This window comes from Sorghum bicolor, chromosome 6, assembly GCF_000003195.3.
Source record: "Sorghum bicolor cultivar BTx623 chromosome 6, Sorghum_bicolor_NCBIv3, whole genome shotgun sequence".
Lineage (NCBI taxonomy): Eukaryota > Viridiplantae > Streptophyta > Magnoliopsida > Poales > Poaceae > Sorghum > Sorghum bicolor.
The window spans coordinates 31,720,419-31,742,207 of NC_012875.2; the positions used below are offsets into that span (position 1 = coordinate 31,720,419).

At 40.4% G+C, this 21,789-nt stretch overlaps 1 protein-coding gene, 1 long non-coding RNA gene and 1 pseudogene across 3 annotated transcripts; 2 read left to right on the forward strand and 1 right to left on the reverse strand.

The window, feature by feature from the left end:
- Positions 2,207–3,392, forward strand: LOC110436597. Of its 2 annotated transcripts, none has more exons than XR_002454402.1 (3): positions 2,207–2,507; positions 2,762–2,945; positions 3,036–3,347. XR_002454402.1 is itself a non-coding variant. In XM_021463973.1 (3 exons), exons 1-3 carry the CDS (start codon positions 2,291–2,293, stop codon positions 3,350–3,352), a joined length of 660 nt encoding a protein of 219 aa, XP_021319648.1. In that variant the 5' UTR covers positions 2,207–2,290; the 3' UTR covers positions 3,353–3,392. The 2 variants fall into 2 exon arrangements, 1 of the variants encoding a protein (XP_021319648.1); XM_021463973.1 differs by having other exon boundaries at positions 2,820–2,945; positions 3,036–3,392.
- On the reverse strand, positions 3,765–4,930 carry LOC110436108. The gene is made up of 4 exons (XR_002453776.1): positions 4,838–4,930; positions 4,277–4,761; positions 4,166–4,200; positions 3,765–4,068 (listed from the first exon to the last, which is right to left on the reverse strand). It is a non-coding gene; the product is annotated as an uncharacterized LOC110436108 (long non-coding RNA).
- Positions 6,746–20,872, forward strand: LOC8155617 (annotated as a pseudogene).

Sequence of the window (21,789 nt, forward strand, 5' to 3'; positions counted from 1 at the left end):
CTTGAATCTTAATTAGTACACTCACGTTCCCTGTAGAAAATCGATACTCTAGAATACTCCCGGGTGAAAGCTACATCGGTATCCGTGCGCTTGCGGATTTTTCTGTTTGCGTTTAAAATACCCAACATACACCCACACAAAAAAACTCTTCCCCCACTACAAGAAATCTGGAATTCTATAACGACTGCCAGATGACAAAGTTCCTATCTGTCACTCCTACATGTTAAGGCATTTGCACCGGTCGGTTTTAAAGGGTCCTGCCACGGCTACCACGTTGCAGGACCCTTTAACTCTTAGCTACAGCCACACAAAAAACTCTTCCCCCACTACAAGAAATCTAGGCTTCTATAACGACTGCCACATGACAAAGTTCCTATCTGTCAGTGCTACATGTTAAGGCATTTGCACCGGTCGGTTTTAAAGGGTCCTGCCACGGCTACCACGTTGCAGGACCCTTTAACACTGGTTGTACCGTGATCAATGAATAAAGAAATACCAAGTTTATTCTATTTCCTCTCTGTTCTACATATATTTAGTTGAGAAAATGAAAAGGACAAAATAGTTCATTGTAGGTTTCGAACACAAGACCTAGAGCTCCAAAGACATCACTCTCTACCATTACACCATAAACATGTTTGTGATAATTGTGTAATAGTTCTGTTATTAAATATATCACACCATTTAAAGTAAAAAAATTATCCAAACATCATAAGAAATAATATTATACTATTTGAACATCGAAAAAATGTATCATAAAACATCATAGGTATACTATACAAACAACACATGTATACAACGCCAATATCTCATTTAAACCTTCCACCAGGTGCCGCGTTAGCACTGGTGCTGGTGGGCTTGGTTAATTCGCGAGGTAGCAAGCTAGATGGTGGGGCGGACAGCAGTGGTGCCAGCATGCTGGAGACCCTCAAAAAATAGAAGTGTGGCACATCAAACAATGCGTGATCGGCGGCGGCTGCGGGAGACAGCCCCCGCCGGGCACAATGAATATCCTCAGTTTGAACTGTCGGGGCTGCGGGCGGCCCGAGGCAGTTCAAGAGATCCACCAGCTGGTGGTGGAGAAGAAGCCTGCGGTGGTGTTCTTAATGGAGACAAGGATGGGGGAGGAAAGAGCTCTCGGCTTGGCTAGGAATCTTGGCTTTCAGAATGCCATTGTTGTCAAGTCGGAGGGGCTCAATAGTGGCTTAATGTTGCTGTGTCGTGGTGATGTTATGGTAGCGGAGTTGACCAAATCGAGGTCGTATATTGATGTGATCTTGTCTTGTGATCGCCTAAAATCTTTCACTGGCGTCTAACGGGGTTCTATGGTGAACCTAGACGGGAACGTTGGCGGGAGAGTTGGTACCTTCTAAGGTTTCTTCGGGCACAGTCGAGTGATCCATGGCTGTGTTTGGGGGACTTTAATGAGGTTCTAGCGATGGAGGAGCAGATGAGAGCTAATGAACGGGAAATGTGGCAGGTGACCGCTTTCTAGGATGTTGTTAGTGACTGCGCCTTCATTGACCTTGGGTCACGACCTGCCTTTACAGTTGAAGGTGAGGCTGGATCGGGCATTGGGAGACAATAAGTTTATGGAGCAGCTAGGTGGATCTGAGGTTTTCCACCTACCTACGACGGAGTCTGATCACGCTGGACTTTTGGTGGAAGTGAGACATCAGGAGCCTGCTTAACGGACCATAAGGTAGTTCTGATTTTCCAATTTTCACTGTAACTTCTGAGCTACTTTCAGAATTCCTATCCTGCATTGGCTAAATGCTTCTTTATTTTCAATTTTCTCTGTTGAACCCAGGGTCACTAGGTAAGCCATTTAGGGGTGTTTGGGAACGGAGAGGTTAAGAGCATCTGCAGTACCCAAAAAAACCCTACCATTTAGAACATCTAGAGTGCTCAAAGCCTCAAGTATTACCTAATTAAGACAATAATAAGACATCACTTATACTTTTTTTTGTTTTTTTTAGAAACCACCAAAACACACCCTCTCTTTCTCAAATGTAGACCATTGTTACTGGCGCCACGAAACTTTTACGTCCATAAACAGAGGTCACCCCCCGGGCCTGGAGGCAAATTCTGAGAGACCCAGTCTTTTGCTAATCAGAAAGACGCACATCTTTTGGCTGACACCTGTCCTTGCATCAATCTTAAAGCAAACTCGCATCGCTTGCTTCTCCGTTACCAACGTCAATAGGCACACGCCGTTACCAACCTCGTCTTCCATCGGAAGCCACCGAGATGCGGCCATAGGTTGTCGTGCCAGAGCCCAGAGGCCGTCGGTATGTGGGCTCGGGTGTGGCAGAGCTTGAACGGAGGCTATCGGTGCGCGGGCTCGGGCGTGGCGGAGCTCCAGCGGAGGCAGGGTCTCCGTGCCAGCACCCACGGGCAGATAGGAGGAGGCGGCGCTCTGCCTGATCTGCCTGGACCCCCATGGAGCCCGGCGCACCAGTGTCCGGGAAGGAGATGGCGGAGGAGCTACTCAAGATGGTCACTGAAAGGTACGGTCTCCATCTTATTTTCCTCTGAATGAAACGTGCTTCTAAATGATAATGTTCTGAATATTCACGAGATCTAAGAATGTGATATGTGGTGGTACTATGATATTAGCTAGTGCTTACGAATGATACATGTCCAGTGCAAGTTCTTGCTCTTATAATACAGGAAAGTGTATGAATTTGCAAATGATAATATAGTATAAGCTGGAGAAGTTTCAGACAGTCACATAATCAATTCTCATTTTTTTGTGCTGCAGTGCGATAGCTAAATCATGGCTGGCGACTTGATGTGGTTTTTCATTTGATCTTGTACAGGTGGTATAAAAAAATCTTTTCAACATTCGTGTGGAAAAAAGAGAGAGAATTCAGCTGTAGCATGTTTGATTGTAGTTTTGTGCAGTTCAGTTATAAATGGAGAATTTGTTCAAGAAAACTGGCAAGGTACGTCTCATAGCACAATCTGCAATTTCCAAATTAATTCTTTGGCTTTCATCTGCAACTTATGATTCGTTTCATTATTTGGGACTTCAGATGCTAGAGAATATTCAGAACTTCAGATGGTACCTACCATCCGTTCCTGTTGCCATTGGAGGATGTTCAGTTTCATGCAGGTTCCTGTTGAAGCTACTAAAGCCAGCAATTTACTAAAGTATGGACATATGTACAAGACTTCTGTTGATGGATATCTCACAGAGGTTGCAAAGGACCCCAGTAGATCAGTGTACAATGGTTTTGTTCTGAAATTGCTTTGTAAGAGTTGCCGTCCAAATGGCACAAGATGTATGCACATTGTAAATTTTTATCTGAAATACATATGGCATCTTGGCAGAGTTAAATCCTGTATATAAGGTTGTTTTTGCTGAAAATGATTACACTGAAACAGACACACTGGAAATCTTACGAGAAATCATATACACAAATACCAAAATCCATCCCAAAATATATCATACTTAATAAGAAAATATTGCAAAGTGACATCTTGACAACAACACAGTTACATATGTTCATCTAAATCTAACTTTCCAATGGATAAGGACAATGCGTCATCTTGCTGAACTCCACATAAAGGCCTTGTTTAGTTCACCCAAAAACCAAAAAGTTTTCAAGATTCCCCGTCACATCGAATCTTACGGCACATACATGAAACGTTATATATAGCCGAAAACAAAAACTAATTCCACAGTTTACCTGTAAATCGCGAGACGAATCTTTTGATCCTAGTTAGTCTATAATTGGACAATTTTTGCCACAAACAAACGAAAGTGCTACAGTACCGAAATCCGAAATCTTTTCGGAACTAAACAAGGCCAAAGATTTGTATATCCATCTTAAATGAAAGGAGCAGACATGTATAAATAAGAACTAGTCTCACAGGGAGCACAAAATGCCATTAATCAAAATGTAACTTTCTAGCGGGTGATGACGATGTGGCAATTTGCTCAACTCGTCGTAACAGACTTGCAAGTCCACCTTGGATGGAAGGAGCAGATGTGGTCGAAGGAGCAGATGTGGTCGAAGAAAGCGTGTACAAACCAATTACAGAGGTTAACCTTGTAGCATCTGACTTGAAATGTCGGGACCAATTATATTGTCAGGATAAAAACAAAATACAAACTGAAATAAATCGTTAGTGAATAAGAATAATCTTTGGTTAATCTTACAGTCTGCTGTGAAGTTCCATGTTGCCTTGAATCATCTGTTGTAAATATGCGCAAACAATCAGTTGGTGCACAGTTAAAATTTGTAACTATCATACAAGTTATTATGCATACCTTTCTTTTTTTTAGTTGTAGCAGCATTTTTCTTTCCTCCATTCTTTTTAGTTGAACAGTTTTTCTTTCCTCCTTCAAGTACAGTTTTTTATCTTTTAAGCGTGGGGCCTTTTATGTGTGGAGGTACTCTAAATGATATGCGCTCCTTGGCAACCTCTTGGGTACACTTGAGAAAACATTGTGGTGCTTCTTTCTTATTCAAGTTGACTTGACTCAATAAGTTATCGACTTCTAAAGTCAGTTTATCAAAACCATCATCTAAGTGTTGAAGAACCTTTTTTGAAACTGCACATTTCAGCGCAACTGATATCATCTTTCGGGAGAGAAGTGCACTATGAGTTGCTAAGTCATCATGCTGATGTTGCTTGTTATTAGAAAAGCTGCCTCTTTTTGCATACTTTGTCCACCGACTCAATATGTACTTAGGAGGCAACATGATAATACTATTTGGCTGAAGACTCGTAGTATGTGCTTGCATAACATACCTGCATGATTAAGAACTATTAGATATGCCATATTGACACAATTAGATTGCACACTTCCTTAATGACATGCACTTACCAAAACAATCGTACTTTTTGCATGAGCAGAACACTTGCATGGCATCTGAATCAAAAGTAACGGTAGCTTCATCCCAACTCCACTCCATGGATGCTACCTGCCCCTACGTGAGATAGCAATGTGCATGAAGGAACAAACTGCCTTTTGAATTCCTCCTAAAAAATGCTATACATATTTCTTGTATATGATTCAGCAGCCGCCTTCAACAAAGGTAAGTTACTAACACAAAGAACAGGACCTGAAGTCCTTGATTTGTAATCTTCATATAACTCATTTCCACGAAGGCATGCAGCGCACTTGTCAAATTCCACCAGGAGTTCTGAAATGGAAAGCTTTCTACGGAAAGTTCTTTTAAACATATTATTCATACCTTCACTCCTTCGTTTTATCTGGGGCCTCTATCCATCTTTGTTTTTCGTACAAACCTCTTGAAATGCTTGGGAAGAACTCCTGCAATTCACTTAAGAATAAATAATTATATGGTTTTATTTTATATATAAGAAAAAGAGTCCAAAAAACTTACCACAACACAATTTATTGAAGGAAAACCAACGAAACCTTGAGCAAGGCCTGCCGCGATTGACTAACCTAGCGCACCATGCTAACACTTGGTGCCAACTCAAGAAAAAAATGGAATCCACCGCACGTCATGGCTGCCGAGCTTATCGCCACACGGAGACCAATAATTTTGAGTCCCCATGATAGACATCAGCCAATGCAAAATCGACCAAAAGGGAGGATGACACCTACACATGGCTTACAACACCACAACTAGATAGTACTCCCTATATCCTAAACTATAAGACGTTTGACTTTTTTCAACTCCAAGTTTAATCATTCATCTTATTCAAGAAAGCTTATGTAAATGTAGTTAAATTTAAGTAATTTTTTGAAGAACCTTTATTAATAAACCAAGCCATGACAAAAGAAATGATACTTTGCATAATTTTTTGAATAAGATAAGTGATCAAACTTGGTGTTAAAAAAGTCAAACGTTTTATAGCTTGAGATAGATTGAGTACATCACCAGAAGTCATCGTTCTAGTATTAGCACCTCACATGTCACAGCGAGCAGGTTCGACATTACCCTTGCAAGCAAACCAAGAGAGACAATAACGTCTCTCAACACAAGTAGCAACACCGAGGAAGTGTAGATCCAACAACGAGTAGGTTCGGCATTACCCTATACATGCTTTACTGCCATAAAATATATCATTTAGGCATTGTTTAGATCCAAAAAGTTTTTGGATTTTAACATTGTAGCACTTTCATTTTTATTTGACAAACATTGTCAATTAGTTTTTGTTTTCATCTATTTAATGCTCCATGCATGTGCCGCAAGATTCGTGTGACGGAGAATCTTGAAAAGTTTTTAGTTTTTGGGGTGAACTAAACAAGGCCTTGGACGAGTTCATTCATGTGCTTAAGGTTGACAAAGTGTAACTATCCTAATGCACAAAGGAGTTTTATAACCTAAGTTCTAACCCTAGCTACCATAGCATGACAATATAAGGGAAAACTTAGAAAGATTTAAGCTTTATCACAAGATATAGAAGATTCGGTAATTTTCACTAGTTTTCGACTATGCACCTTGAACATTTTTTACTGTGTTAAGATCTTCTTTTAGCAAAACAATATCCCTAATTTACAAGGACAACCGTTCCATGTTTAGGACAAAAACATTGTGAAAATTGTCAAATATTGAAGTAAAAATTGTTTGTAATTTAAAAAAAAGCATTATAGCTTCATGATAAAAAATTTCTAGGTCCAATAAGTCCAATGAAGTTCCAAGTTCAAATGGGAAAAGGTTTGTAGTTTAATTAGGAAAAAAAGACGTTCCACCTTATAAAATACAAAAAAAATTCTGTTTGCCTAATTGCAGTGTCTAAATATTATTACTGTTTAATTTATGTGAGATGAGATCAATGTTCTATTATACATTAGCCACTTAGCCGTGTCCCATGGAGCGGATAAAATACGAAATCAGGGAGAGAATAATAAATAATAAATAAAAAAGTAAAAAAAAGGAAAGGAAGAAATAAGAATTTCGTAAAAAAATAACCGGCCCAACAACTTGGGCCAAGAACCCCGGTCCGGGGTACCGCCGTCCGCCTCAGGCCCGCGACCCGCGTGCGCTCTCTCTCCCCACCTCTATTTATCTCTGCAGGACTGCGACGACGGGGCTACCGCCGCCTCCCACGCCAGCTGCCGAGGTCTTTCGCCGGCGACGACACCCACCAGGTATTCCCACCTCTTCTCTTCCCTTCATGCTGTGCGAAACCGAGCATTCAAACCCTAAATTAAGCTATCACTGTTTGATGCCTACTAACTTCGAACTTTCAGAAATTATACCATTATCGGGTGTACATGTGTACGCAGTACACCCATCTCCTTCACTGGTTCCGCCCCCGTAGTAAGGGTAATCTCTTTGGAGTTTCGGAGGGGGGCGCTCTAGGAGGATCGTCTCCAAAATGAGGTATTGATTTGTACTTTTGTTCTGATTTTAGGATTTCTCCAGTACCTTATCCACAAAGCTGTATTGAAATTTATATTTATGAGTAGAGACTAGTGATGAGGATGCTTACAGAATCTCTTGCACTGCAGATTTAGGAATGCTCTCGGTTCTAGACTCTTTCAGTGGTGTTCGCATGAGTATCATACATCTGTCCGGAAGCTGTTGGATGTGGATGGAGCGTCGGAGAGATCAAAGCTCCTTAAAAAAGTATGTGGTTTGATCACACTTTATTGCTGTCATTTGTTAATTTTAACCCTCATTTTTCCATGCATCATTGATGGCTTTGAGTCTGTCTACTCATTTGTTCCCACATCAGTCCTAATAGACTAGCTATCGATTGATCCTTAGGCCTTGTTTAGTTGGCAAAAATTTTGGATTTTGGGTACTGTAGCACTTTCGTTTGTTTGTGGTAAATATTGTCCAATCATAGACTAATTAGGGTTAAAAGATTCATCTCGCGATTTACAGGCAAACTGTGTAATTACTTTTTGTTTTCGTCTAAATTCAATACTCCATACATGTGCCGCAAGATTCGATGTGATGGGGAATCTTGAAATTTTTTGGGAACTAAACAAGGCCTAGCTTCTGGAAATGCTCAGTATATGTTAACTACTAAGAACAGAGCAGCAACAACTTATTGTTTGCCATTTGTGTGTGTTTTGTTATTGCTGTTGTAGTTTAGTTTTATGTCTAAAGGTATTATGCTACTTAATTATGTTGATTTTACAGATTATGCATTTTTCTGTTTGTTTCTGCTTTTCACCTGAGGTTCTGGCATGTTTCAACCCGTAAGAGTTGCAAAAATTTTAAAGCACACTCCAAGGACTAATTCCAGCTCTAACCCCATTATTGCTTTAAGATTTGCCCAACCCTCATTCATGATGAAGCATAAATTCATAAAAGCGCTGCTCAACAAACTATTTACTCTTCATCTTTTCCTTCTGCAAAACCTGGGCTTACTCTGAAATATGTACTACTGCAGGTGTCTGTTTTGATGGGTTATAGTAATCCACAAGATTTAGTTGAGCAACAAATAGCCCCCGGGGAATCTGCTGCAGAGTTGCTTAGTGCCTTAAAAGAAATTGATTTCCCAGAAATGGTTGCAAAGTTTCCATGCATAAAAATTGGTGATGCATCACCTGTTGAACTGTATGAGGATTCTACTAACATGAAGTTTAAAGAAACTGTGCTTTCTGAAAACCTCACAAGTTTCATTCGAGGTTCAGGTCGAAATTTGGAGACAGCTTATGAATTTCATTATGACTGTCATCCATTGAGTCAAACACCCACAACTGCAGACGATCTTTCAATCAGTGAAGAGGAATCAATCAATGAAGATATTCCTCTCATGACACAGCATATTTCTCAGGAACCAGCAGTTGATAAGAAGTCTTGTCCCAAGTTATTGTCAGATGCTACAACCTCTGACAACAGTATACTGGATAAAAGTATCAGGTGCTTGCCTGGAACAACTAGTAGGCAATATCGCCAGCTAGAGGATGCTGGTTTCCATACGGTATCAACTGTCAAGTCACTTCTTTCCTATTTTCCTCTTGATTTTGTAAAATCAGAAAAAGAAAAACTCACCCCTCGCCTTCTTTTATAGGTCCGCAAATTATTGCAGCATTTTCCTCGGACTTATGCAGATCTGCAAAACCCTCAAGGCCCCATAGAAGATGGGCAGTACATTATGTTATTTGGTACTGTTATATCTTCCAGGTAATTAAATATTATCCATTAGAGATTTAGAGCCATACAATGCACGCAGAAGGTGCACAAATTTAAGAGAAAATGAGTGGGAAGTTTGGTCCATCAGTTGAATTAGATTGTTATGGAGCAAGGAAGGAGCTTTTATGAAATATGCTTGGAATCTTTTGATATAATTGTGTAATAGCTTAAATTGCATGGTACTGTTTTGTCTAGGATTATTTGGGTATGGCCTCATCAAGAATGTTACATATCTGTTAGTCTTGTTGCCAACTCCTGAACTTCAAACTCACTGAAGTTGGTCATAATTATTTTTATCAGCACTTAATTCAAGCAATATTTCCTCAACAATATTTAGCTCATTTTACTGCCTTGAGAAGGAAGTAATTTATGCTCTAGCACATTTCTTAAAGAGTTAAATGCACGAATGGCCCCTGAACTTGTTAAGGGGTGCTATTTAGGTCCACGAACTTTGAAAACGTATTAAGGTCTCTAAACTTATTAAGTGGTGTATTGCAGTGGTTGGTATGGTCCAGAAATGGACCTGCAGTGCACCATTTTACAAGTTTAGGATGTGCAATGCATCACTTAACAAGTTTAGGGACCCAGAAATGCATTTTCAAAGTTTGTGGACCTAAGTGGCACCCCTTGACAAGTTCAGGGGCCGCTAATGCATTTAACTCTTTCATAAAAGGGGTTAAAATGACAATTTATAAAGGATTTGTTTTATTCAGCAAGCAAATTCATGTTTGTGTATGTGTGTGGATCAAACAAATAAGAATAAGATAATATATATTCTTTTGAAGAAGAAATAATTTGTAAATTTTGCTGATCACTGAAGAAAATATGGAAAGCTAATGGAAGATCCCAATTGCTTTTAAAGTATGCAAGGCAAATCAGAAATCATCACTTCATTATTATTGAATATTCTGAAATTCCATGTTCCCTGTAAAATTCTTAACATAGTTACTGTAGTACACTAGTCATATTGTTTGCAAGATCTCTATTGTGGCCATGATTTTCTAGACAAAGCAGTACACCATTGTTGATATTTCACTATGCTTTCTTGTAAATACTTCATTTGTGACTTTGTGTTCTCAGGGGAATCAAGGTTAAGTCCACTTTAGGTTTTCTTGAGGTGGTTGCTGGTTGTTCCATAGTCGAGTCTGAATTGAGCTCTTCAGTTGAGGGTACTCACTCCGGAGCAGAGCAGAAGAGAATTCATTTGCACCTCAAGAAATTTTTCAGTGGCACGCGTTTCTCTTCCCAATATTTTCTTAACTGTATGTCAGCAAAGCACAAAGAGGGGGATCTTGTTTATGTCAGTGGTAAGGTTGGTGTACTAAAATATTGTTATGTGTCACATGCTACTTGTTGACCCTTTCTGGCAGTTCTCCTTAATTATGAAGCATGCCTGCAGGCCTTTTTGTTCTTTCTTTCTTTCTTTCCGATATTTGTTCGGTAATGCTACGGCGCAGACTTATTTGTAACCATAAAAACTCATTTTGTGTTTATCCAAGTGCACCTTTAACAATAGCTATAATGTAGCTTTATTGTGCAAATGTTGTCTCTTTTAAAGAACCTTTTTGAACTCTTGGGGATTAAGGAATTAACGCTTAATAACAGCATATATGTAGATGAATAACCTACTGATTCTGCCTGTGCAGATTAAAAAGGCGCTTGCTAATGGCCATTATGAGTTGAAGGAACACACAATTGACGCTCTTGAAGGAGAAGGGGAACAAAGCACTATGTTTGACAGGAAACCACACCCTATATACCCATCAAAAGCGGGATTAAAACCTAGTCTGCTGGGCCTTTCTATCTCTAGGTTGGTGCATGATGTCTCATGTCTGTCTTTTGTCTAGTTACTTTAAGACTACCATCAAGTAAACCATGAAACTGTTGGTTCTACATCTGCAAATATGCCTAATCTAAAAGTTCAATTCAGCTGAAATGAAAAAAAGGGGAAAGCTGAGGTGGTTTGTTAGAATGATGGTCGTGTCCTCAATAAAATTGGTTCCCAATTAAATTTCCAAGTAACAAATCCAGTTTACTCCCTCAACTTTTGCCCAATTTTAGGATATAAAATGCCCCTCATATATACTGGTGAATAACTTACACTAGGTCCGCATTTTAAGAGATGACTGCAGACCGTTAGCCTCTTACCTTATTTGTATTGCATTCACATACACGTTATTATGTTCCATTCAAGCTATGAAAGACATTGCAATTTGTGCACAGGGCCTTGAAGATACTGAACCCGGATGTTGATCCTATGCCTCCTGATGTTCTCGTTGAATTCAACTTGCTTAATCTTTTTGATGTAAGCAGTACCTTGAAATATATTTCACTTTATAATTATTATTCTTGCACGAATGATAGTAGGAACCTTTCTTTATTGAACTATATGTAGTACAAACATAGATACAAATGTTTTGCTCTGCATTACCTTTGGATTTCTCTGTGAACTACTCTGTGTGCTGATCTCTATAACTGAATGGCCATACTAGGTATGTTCAGCAACGCTATTTAACTAGTACAAGATGTGTTCCCTTTTTTTTAATCTCTAGTTTTTTTATCATTTAGTAAAAAATTGTTGTCTCTTGTTGGGTTTCATCTCTAGCCTACTCTGTTTGCTTGCAGCTGAACGGTTTTACCGCCGCTGTAGTAAATTGCCGTATAAGAATCACATGCTGAATTCCATGCAATAACTGATACAGCTGCATAAATAAACCGTTGCCAGAATTCCCGCAGTTTAACTATTTTTATCTGGCAAACATTTATTTTGTGAATTTATTTATTGGACATGAAAAAACATGAGCTGTGTTCTGAAAAGTTTTATTAATACTTGCTCTGTCTATCAATATAAGGTGTGTTCTTTAGGAAGTCTTTAAAAATGTAGATGTTTGAACTTAGTAACTTTCGCATTACAATTTCAATTGCTATAAAATCAACATAACTTATGTACACTAAAAATTTATATAAATTTGACTAACTGTTGGTCAAAACTCGCACAGTTTGACCTTTCAAATCAAAATTCTTCCTGCATTGATTGATGAAGGGAGTATACCGCAAAAGAGGTTGATCCTAAGTTATTTCCTGTGGACTGTGTAAATGCCCAAAATGACACCAGTTTTAGGGCAGTTAAAAGCATTGCATTTTTTCGACTCGTGGGAGGATGTCTTGGTATGTTTCTAATTTTCTAAATAATGTATTCAATAACATTTTTGGTTAATTTTAGGCTTACATGGGAATTCACAAACCTAAGGATCGATCTGAAGCTGATTTAGCTCGAAGAAGGCTTATATTTGATGATTTCTTTTACCTCCAGGTATCATTGTTGCTTTCAGTTTCAGTTTCAGCCCGTTTGCTTGTTGACATCTGTGCAAGAGCACATTGTATATGTTAGAATTTTCAGCTGTATTATGTGGCTTGTTAGTCTGCAACTTGCTTGGCATGCTTGGTTTTAATTATGTTGACTTGATAAATAATGGATATTGCCACGTTCACATTTCTTTGAGCTCATAATAATTGTTCTCAATCATACCTTGGTGGCTTGGTTATTTAACGGTTCAAATAAAAATGCGCAATGTTTTCATATGTTCTAACTGACCCTAGTCACCATGGCATGGTAGCACGGATAAGCCCAACTAATCGCAACTAATCATGATTACTCAGACCACTTGATAACCTTGAACATGTGCCACTTGCAACAACATTGGTTGTTATTTCAGTTGGGAAGACTATTTCAAATGCTTGAAGCAGTTGGTACACGGGTTGAGAAAGAGGAATTGTTATACAAGTGTAAAAATCATGAGCTAAATACTGTTGGTGTCGACGATTGGTCTCCTCTTACAAAGAAATTGTTGAGGGCTCTTCCTTATTCGCTTACTCAAAGTCAAATGAATGCTGTTAAAGAGATTATATGGGATCTCAGGAGACCAGTTCCCATGAACAGACTCTTGCAGGTAACTATTATTTGCACCTTTCTTAGTTTGTTATCCAAACATTCCAGTGTTTCATTCTTGTTTCTAGACTTGGTTCATCAGTGTAGATGTTCTAGTGGACTCTAATTAATTGTCATCATATCACTTGCAATTTGTTGTACATTTCTTGTTTCAGTCATATTTGTTATAAAGGATTTATTTGGAGTTATTTGAGGTACTTTCTATTATGCATACCACCTTAATCCTTATCTTATGATTCTTAAAACAGTATGATAATAATATATCTTTCTGTTGAAAATTCAAATCTGTTATCCCCTCCATTATTTATTTGGTCTTCTAGGAGTTAAAGTTTGTTCTCTATTAGTTGATGCTATGGTAATTCAATGTGAGACTTGGCTACCTTTCCTAAAGACCTAAGTTGCTGCTACCTCATTTACTGCTCTACATTTTACAGAATGCAGTTGTTCTTCTACACAATAGGTGGTTGAGGAACAAATGAATTTAGAAACTACCAGGAAATACGCCTTTAGTGTGGCGGTACCATTTTCTGTTTTTTTCCTTAATAAAGTTTGGGGAAAAATTACAAAATGCCTGCATCTGTTTGGATTGTTACTCAGTAACCCCATTGTAGTTTTCCAGAAACACAGGTGCACAACTTTATTGTGGTTGAGGAATAAAGGAATCTAAAATGTGGCAAGAAAGACAACTTTAGTGAGGTGGTACAATGTTGTGTTTTTTTCTTTATAATAAAGATTGGGGAAGCATTACAAAATGTTTGCATCTGTTTTGATTGTTACTAGAAAAAATCATTGTAGTCTGCCAGTTGAGCGATCTATTTTAATTTGGCATACGCTATCTGCAAATGTGTTACTCATATTTATTGTGGCTTATATGAAATTATGTAATTACGAATGTTGTTATAAGCTTACAAATGTTTTCTATTTGTTGGTGACAGGGGGATGTTGGCTGTGGAAAGACCATTGTTGCTTTCCTGGCACGTATGGAGGTTGTTAATTCAGGGTTTCAGGTATCATACTACAGATTAATATTTTGCCTTGTTTACTCTATACCAAAGTGGTTGTCAGTGCAATCCAGCTTGCTGAGTTATAATAAGTTGTTCACGTAAACAGAAGATACGAGAAAACAAACTATTATTGTCCCTGTGGCACTTTCTTCAGTTTAATATATTCACCTTTTACATTCCTTTCTAGGCCGCTTTCATGGTTCCAACAGAGGTGCTTGCTGTCCAGCATTATGAACACCAACCTCATTGCTAGAGAAGTTTGATGGAGATGAGAAACCAAATATTGCCTTGCTAACTGGTTCAACTTCCACAAGGGAGTCAAGGATAATTCGAAATGCAAGCTGTTCTCCCTAGTTCTTTCACTCATTCTCAAGTTCCATATGCATATATTAATATCATTGTTTTATTTGTATTCTATCACAGGGTCTGAAAACTGGAGAGATAGCCATGGTCATTGGAACACACAGCTTAATAGCTGATAAAACTGATTTATCATCTTTACGTATCTCTGTTATAGATGAACAGCAGCGCTTTGGAGTCGTACAGAGAGGCAGGTTTAATAGTAAGGTATTGCTAAGCATATGTTGTTCACATTGAATGTTAACTATGCATTTTCTTCCTGTATGCTATTTTGTTCTAGTACTGGCACAGAAACTGTAATTCTTGCTGGTGGGCTTAGGTTTAAGTTTCTTGGTTAAGGAATATGATTACCAGGATTCTCATATTGTCTTTCTATACTTGATTCGATGAGTACATGTTCTGATCTCTGCACCTTGTGGACATTCATTTATTAGTACCATAATTTGTCAATAGCAAAATCCTACTGGTGATTAGCTACGAATTGGTTGATGCCTTTCTGTTTTCGTTTTAAAGCCGACAACATTAGTTTTGTTTACTAAGTTAAAATTTCACATTTTGTTACAGCTATATACTTCTTCCTCAAAGTTGAGTGATGAAAATACAAGTTCAGATTCGACCTCTGATTCTGAAACATTTATGGCTCCCCATGTTCTTGCGATGTCAGCTACCCCAATTCCAAGAACATTGGCACTTGCTTTATATGGTGATATGTCTCTTACTCAGGTATGTTGCTGCAGACACGGTGGTTACCACATCCAAAATAAACATACAACTAGACTAATTCTTTTTTCTAAATGGAAAAAGCTTAGACTAATACAAATTTATTATCAAACAATCAGTAGCACATTCTGCCTGATGCTAGGGACCTGCTACTTCAAAATTTAACAAATCAGATTTAGGAGTTCATGCAAACGTTGGTTTACTGCATCTTTAAATTTCATATTCACAGGTATTATAGTTTTTTCACATCTGACATCATGTTCCTTATAGATTACGGACCTGCCTCCTGGAAGGCAACCTATTGAAACGCTTGCGCTTGAAGGAAATGATGTTGGGTTTGAAACTGTCTTCCAGGTGATGACATGATTTTGCCTTTGTTTCTTCTGTTGGACCTAAATCTTTTTGTTTCTTCTCTGTGTATATGTAGATGCAGTGAGCTCCGGCTTTTCTTATGTCTTCCGTTTCAATCTTATGATGATCCGCATATGATGAGGGATGAACTGATAGATGGGGGCAAGGTCTACCTTGTGTATCCTATCATAGATGAGTCCGAGCAGTTGCCACAACTCCGTGCTGCAACAGCTGAATTTGATTCCATAAAGAAAAAATTCGAAGGCTATCCCTGTGGGCTATTGCATGGCCGCATGAGGAGCAATGAGAAGGAAGAAACTCTTAGCAGTTTTAGCGGAGAAACACGCATTCTCCTCTCAACACAAGTGATTGAGATCGGGGTCGATGTTCCTGATGCTTCCATGATGATTGTCATGAACGCTAAGAGATTTGGAATCGCTCAACTGCATCAGCTGCGAGGGAGAGTAGGCCGTGGTGAAAGGAAATCCAGATGCATATTCCTGGCTTCCACTTCGAGCACTCTGCCAAGGTTGAAGGTGCTCGAAAAATCTTCTGATGGGTTTTACCTGGCTAACGCGGACCTGCTGCTCCGTGGCCCTGGCAATCTACTAGGCAAAAAGCAATCGGCCGCGGGCATCACGGCGCGACACCCATCCAAGGTGTTCGCCCGCGCGCGGGACCTCTTGGCCAAGCCTTTCTCCTACGTGCAGTCCATCACGGAGTCGCTCTTCCTCCCCTCGACCTCGTCCCCGACGCGCGCGGCGCCGCGGCGGTCCGCGCCGATGACGGGCAGGTATACTCCCTCGAGGATATCGTCGCCATGGTGCTCCACTAGGCCGCGGGGCTCGCCGATGCGCACGTTGGGGCGCCCGTGCGGGACGCGGTGATCACCGTGCCGCCCTACTTCGGGCAGGCCGAGCGCCGGGCGTTGACGCAGGCGGCGCAGCTGGCTGGAATCAACGTGCTTTCTCTCATCCACGAGCACGCTGGGGCTGCGCTTCAGTACGGGATTGACAAGGACTTCTCCAATGCGTCGCGGCATGTCATCTTTTATGACATGGGCGCTGGCAGCACCTACGCTGCATTAGTGTACTACTCGGCGTACAACACCAAGGAGTTCGGGAAGACAGTGTCCGTTAACCAGTTCCAGGTGAATTCTTCTCTCTTGGCATTTCTGCTAGTTGTTCAATTGCGCCTCTCTCTTTGTGACATCAAGGAAAGAAAGGGTGCATCACTTGGTGTACCAACAAACTTAGCATGCACACCCTTCTCACCTTTGGTAAGCACATAACAAGAATCAAAAGAAATATAAGATACATTAGCATTTTTCTTGTCCTTGTTCATTTTATTGCAATTAAGCTCTAGGTGCCCAACTTGCTTGCATCTGTTGCAATAACGACCAGGCTTTTCACAAAGTTAGGCTTGTGAGTTGCAAAGCCTATCTTGCCTTTTTTGGGGCTGTAGCCTAATCCTTCTTTGTTAAGAGAAAAGCATTGACTACCCAAGCACTTAAGCAAGCGGGCCTCACCGCCATAGGCCTTGCCTAGAGCATGAGTGAGCTCATCCACCTCCCTCTTGAGGGTCTCATTCTCAACCATAAGGGATGCATCACAAGTGAAACCATCACTCATACTTGAGCTTGAGTCGGTTGTGGTGGATGAAGGGCTACAAGAAGGGTTAGTTTGTGATATAACAATAGGTTTATAAAAAGATTTATCTACAATATCACAAGTTAGTCCAATGCTTCTTGTCTCCTTCACGTCCTCCACCTTTGCTTGATCAAGAAGAATAGAGTGAGCTTTTGCAAGCTTGGTGTGAGCGTTCTCAAGTTCCTCATGGTCTTCCTTTAGACACTCATGAGACGCTTGGAGCTCCCTAAGGGACTTCTCAAGATCTTGGACTTTCTTGAGTAAGCACTTACACTCCTTTCTCTTCTTTTGGAAGCCTTCATTTAGTTGCTCACACATGTCCATAAGCTCCTCCTTAGAAGGGTCCTCGTCATCATCACTACAAGAGTCATCATCATCACATGCATCATCATTATATGTTATCTTGGTGGCCTTAGCCATGAGGCATGTTGATGTAGCATCATCAAAGAGAGATGGTTTGTTGAAAATAGCAACACCACCGAAAGCCTTCTTCATGGCCTCCAACTCCTTCTCATCATCACTATCTTCATCATCATCGACATCACTATCGCACGTGACAATATAGCCACCACCCTTCTTGTTCTTCTTGAAGCTCATCTTCTTGGACTTCTTCTCCTTCCTCTCATTCTTGTCCTTCTTCTTGTTGTCATCATCATCATCATCAAGATGTGGACAATTGGCCACCACATGATCGGGGCTCTTGCATTTGAAGCAAAGCCTTCCATTGTCATTGCCTTTGGTGAAGTCTCTTCTCTTTCTTGCACCATAGCCCTTCTTCTTCGTGAACTTGCCCATCTTGCGGACTAGAAGTGCCATAGCCTCATCATCACTATCCATTTCTTCCTCACTTGACTCTTCTTTCTTGCTCTTGCCCTTGGAGGAGGATGAAGCCTTTGCCATACTCTTCTCTTTCTTGTCTTTCTTTTCCCTCTTGTCCTCTTCTCCTTCACTAAGATCATCATTGTATTGAGCATCGGTCATTATGTCACCAAGCACTTCATTTGGAGTCACCTTGCTCAATCCTTCTCTAAAGATCATTCTTCTCGAAGTAGAGAATCTCTTTGGCAAGCACATGAGGAACTTATGTGAGAAGTCCTCGTCCTTCACTTTCTCTCCAAGATTCTTGAGATCATTGACAATCACTTGGAGTCTATAGAACATTTTCGGAATGGACTCATCTTTTTCCATCTTGAAGTTGAATAGCTTGCCCTTGAGCATGTACAACTTGTCACTCTTGACATTTTGGTTGCCATCATATATCTCAATCAATCTTTGCCACACTTCACTTGCTTTCTCAATATCTTTGATTTGTTCAAACACTTTTGAATCAATCCCTTGATATATGGCATTTAGAGCGCATTATTGCATTGTTGGTTGATTTCATCCTTGTCGGTGAGATTGTCGAGATCAAGGATAACAAAGTCATTCTCGGTCACATTCCACACTTTGGTATGAATGGTACCAAGGTGCATCTTCATCTTTCTCTTCCATTGATCAAAAGATGTGGTGCCATCAAACATTGGTGGTTTGCCCCCAACATGGTTGAACACAACATGAGCCATAATTTGCACACCGAGGTTGTTAAGCCTTCACTAAATGGTGATCACGGCTCCGATACCACTTGAAAGGTCCTAATATGGCTAGAGGGGGGTGAATAGCCTATTTAAAAATTTTACAAACTTACTAGAGCAAGAGGTTAATAAATAACAAAGCTCTAATGGAGAGTTTGCAAGTCACCTATCCAACAATTCTAGTTGATATGATCACTAGGCACACAAGAGCTATGTCATTAAAAGCTACACTAGTGAACTATGCTACACAAGACAAAGTAAGCAACTAAACAAATTACACTACTTTAATGTAAGTAAATGAAGAGGATGAGATACTTATACCGCCGTGTAGGGGATGAACCAATCACCAATATATAAACAATTAAGCACCAGGAGAATGTCAATCAAACACAATTGAGACACTGATTTTTCTCTCGAGGTTCACGTGCTTGCTGGCACGCTACGTCCTCGTTGTGTCGACCAACACTTCGTGGTCCGACGGTTAATTGGGATTCCACACCTAAGCTCACCACGAGCACCGCAAGGACCTACCACAAGTGAGGTAGCTTAATGACACGCGCAATCCACTAGAGTGGCTTTTGGCACTCCGCTAGGGAATAAGCCTAAGAACCCCTCACAAATATCACCTTGATTGGAGGCGGACACAATCACCAAATCCCCTCACCAATCAACAAATCCACAACCGTCTAGGTGACGACAATCACCAAGAGTAATAAGAAATCCACAATTGCAATCACAACCTAGTGCCACAAATATGAATCACAAATGCATGAACACTAGGGTTTCCTCAACTCCTCTCATCAAAGAGAACCAACCATGGGAATGGAGAGGAGAGGGAGGAGATCCTCTTGGAGCTTTCAAATCGATCTCTAGAGCTTGCTCTCTCACTTGAATGGAGCACAAATCTTTGGGAGTGAGAGAGAAGGGGAGAGCTTTTCTTTTCTTGGAGTTCTTCAAGAGAGCAAGAATGGGGAATGGATTGAGCAGGAAGAAAGGAAGGGGTGAGACCCGACCTTATCCTCTGCCAGCCACTCATCCGATCGTTGCAGCAGCCCAATCTCGCGAGAAATTCCAGCGTGGGTATGAAATAATTCCAGGCAAACACACTTTTGACCGTTGGCGTGGATGAACTATAGTACCAGAAAATTTCCAGTGCGTGCGGGTAGGAAATAATTCCGATCGACCCCTCTCTGTTGCAAGCACATAGAATATCCAGGTAGGGCAGTGAATAATTCCGATCGACCCCTTGCTGTTTGAGCATTACTAGCTCGGTTTTCCAACTCAAAACCCCTTTTTAAGGTGCTAACTTTCCCACGAAGTACCAAAAACAATTGAGCACTTAAGTTAGCATTTTTACAAATAATTGTTAGGGCCTTCTCAAGTATTTTCACCACGTCACTAAGCGCAATGCATATGCAAAAGAGACTCACACTTAGTGGCACTAGATAGCCATTGCAATTAAATATTCCCCTCTTTATAGTACGGTTATCTATCCTAAATCCACTCACATCCTCTAGGTGTCTTAAGTGGCAAAACAACATGGCCCTATTAAAAAATACCTTTGCCTTGAGCCCATTTTGTTTTTCTCTTTCTTCTTTTCCAAGTTGGAGCACTTGAATATCATCTTTTGGTCATCTCCATCACTATGACCATCATCTAGCTCCATCACTTGGTGTTACCAACCTATCACCACCATGGAAGAGAGAAAAGCAAAACTGAAATTACACACTAACCAATCATTATAACTTCAATTAAAGGCTTGAAATAGTATTTTCTTACCTTCTACAGGCTTTCCACCAAAGGATTTGAGACCAAAACCTCCCCCTTACTAGAGCAATTTTTGGGAGGAGCCCAAGGCCTCCCAACCTTTTTTTCCTCGGGTTGGACTTGGAGTGAGTGACCCGAGGAGAAAGAAGGTGGTGGCTGCCACTTATACAACCGTCATTTGTAGGAGCGCTGGTGATCCAGCCGCCCCTACAAATGGGTCGATTTTGTACTGAAGCATTTGTAGGGACGAGGCCACAGTAGGGGCGGCTCAATCATCAGCTGCCCCTACTGTCCCAAGCCCTTCTGTACGTACGTGAAAAAGGATTGTAAGTGACCAGGAATAATAGTAATGCTGTCGAATCATTAGCACTTATCTCTTTACTGCATTCCCTTTCCCAATAACACATTCCTGAATGCCACTTGTCAGATTGATGCACTTCTGTCACCAAGTTCCAGGAGTTTTTATGCATGCATTGGTGAAGGCACCCATGCTTATCAGAGCCCATCTAAAGATTTGGCTGCTATAAATAGCCGCCTAAATTAGTATGAATCTCAAAATGACACTTTCTTTCCTACAACATGGTTTCATGTCTACAACACTAATTTATACCACTCCATTTCTTGTTAAATTTGCACTAGCGGCCGGAGAGTAAACAGTCGATTAAACTTTCAAATGGTGAGCGACTCAGTGGTAGCTGGTAGTCTGGGCCAGCCAAATGGTGGTTCTACCTCCTTCAAACCTGCAGCTGCATTTAGCCCCCTTTCAAAGAAGAGAAAGCCAGATGATCAAATATAAATGACGACATCTCATATATAGCTCACAGCTCCATGCTCCATAGCAGTCTATTCTTCTGAATAAGTGGGTTAACTGGAGTGATTTATATTCTTCACAGGTATGCCACTCTAGATTATTTGAATCATTATATTCTAATTTTTTAATTACTTTCTCTGTTTCTACTACCTTTGTACTGTGTATTTCCAGCTTCTCCATGAGACTGATGATTCCATGTTCACTACTCCCTCCATCCCATTGAAAATGACGTTTTGGACTCGGTGCCATTGTTATGGTCGGCACGACGTACAGGCGTAGGGATCGAGCTGATCAGGCAAGTGGCTAGGAGGGGCCAGGGCGTGTGCATGCAACGACCAAGCCTAGCTCGCATGCAGCCATTAGTTCCCTTACTAGCTAAAATAAGTATTGAGAGAGTTTTGAATTTGAGAGAAATAAGGAGAGAGAGAGTTTGTTTTCTTGTAATCGCTGGCATATATGGCTTAATCCGTGGTTAAGGAATAAGCAGCCTGGATTCTGACTTTCCTACAACCCTTTGGGCGCAGTTG

Excerpts from the sequence above, each read along its gene's own strand:
- LOC110436597 (XM_021463973.1), top strand. The coding sequence starts at position 2,291 with ATGTGGGCTCGGGTGTGGCAGAGCTTGAACGGAGGCTATCGGTGCGCG. Across the intron at positions 2,508-2,819 it reads CTCAAGATGGTCACTGAAAG|GTGGTATAAAAAAATCTTTT; the intron begins GTACGGTCTCCA and ends GATCTTGTACAG. Across the intron at positions 2,946-3,035 it reads TGTTCAAGAAAACTGGCAAG|ATGCTAGAGAATATTCAGAA; the intron begins GTACGTCTCATA and ends TTGGGACTTCAG.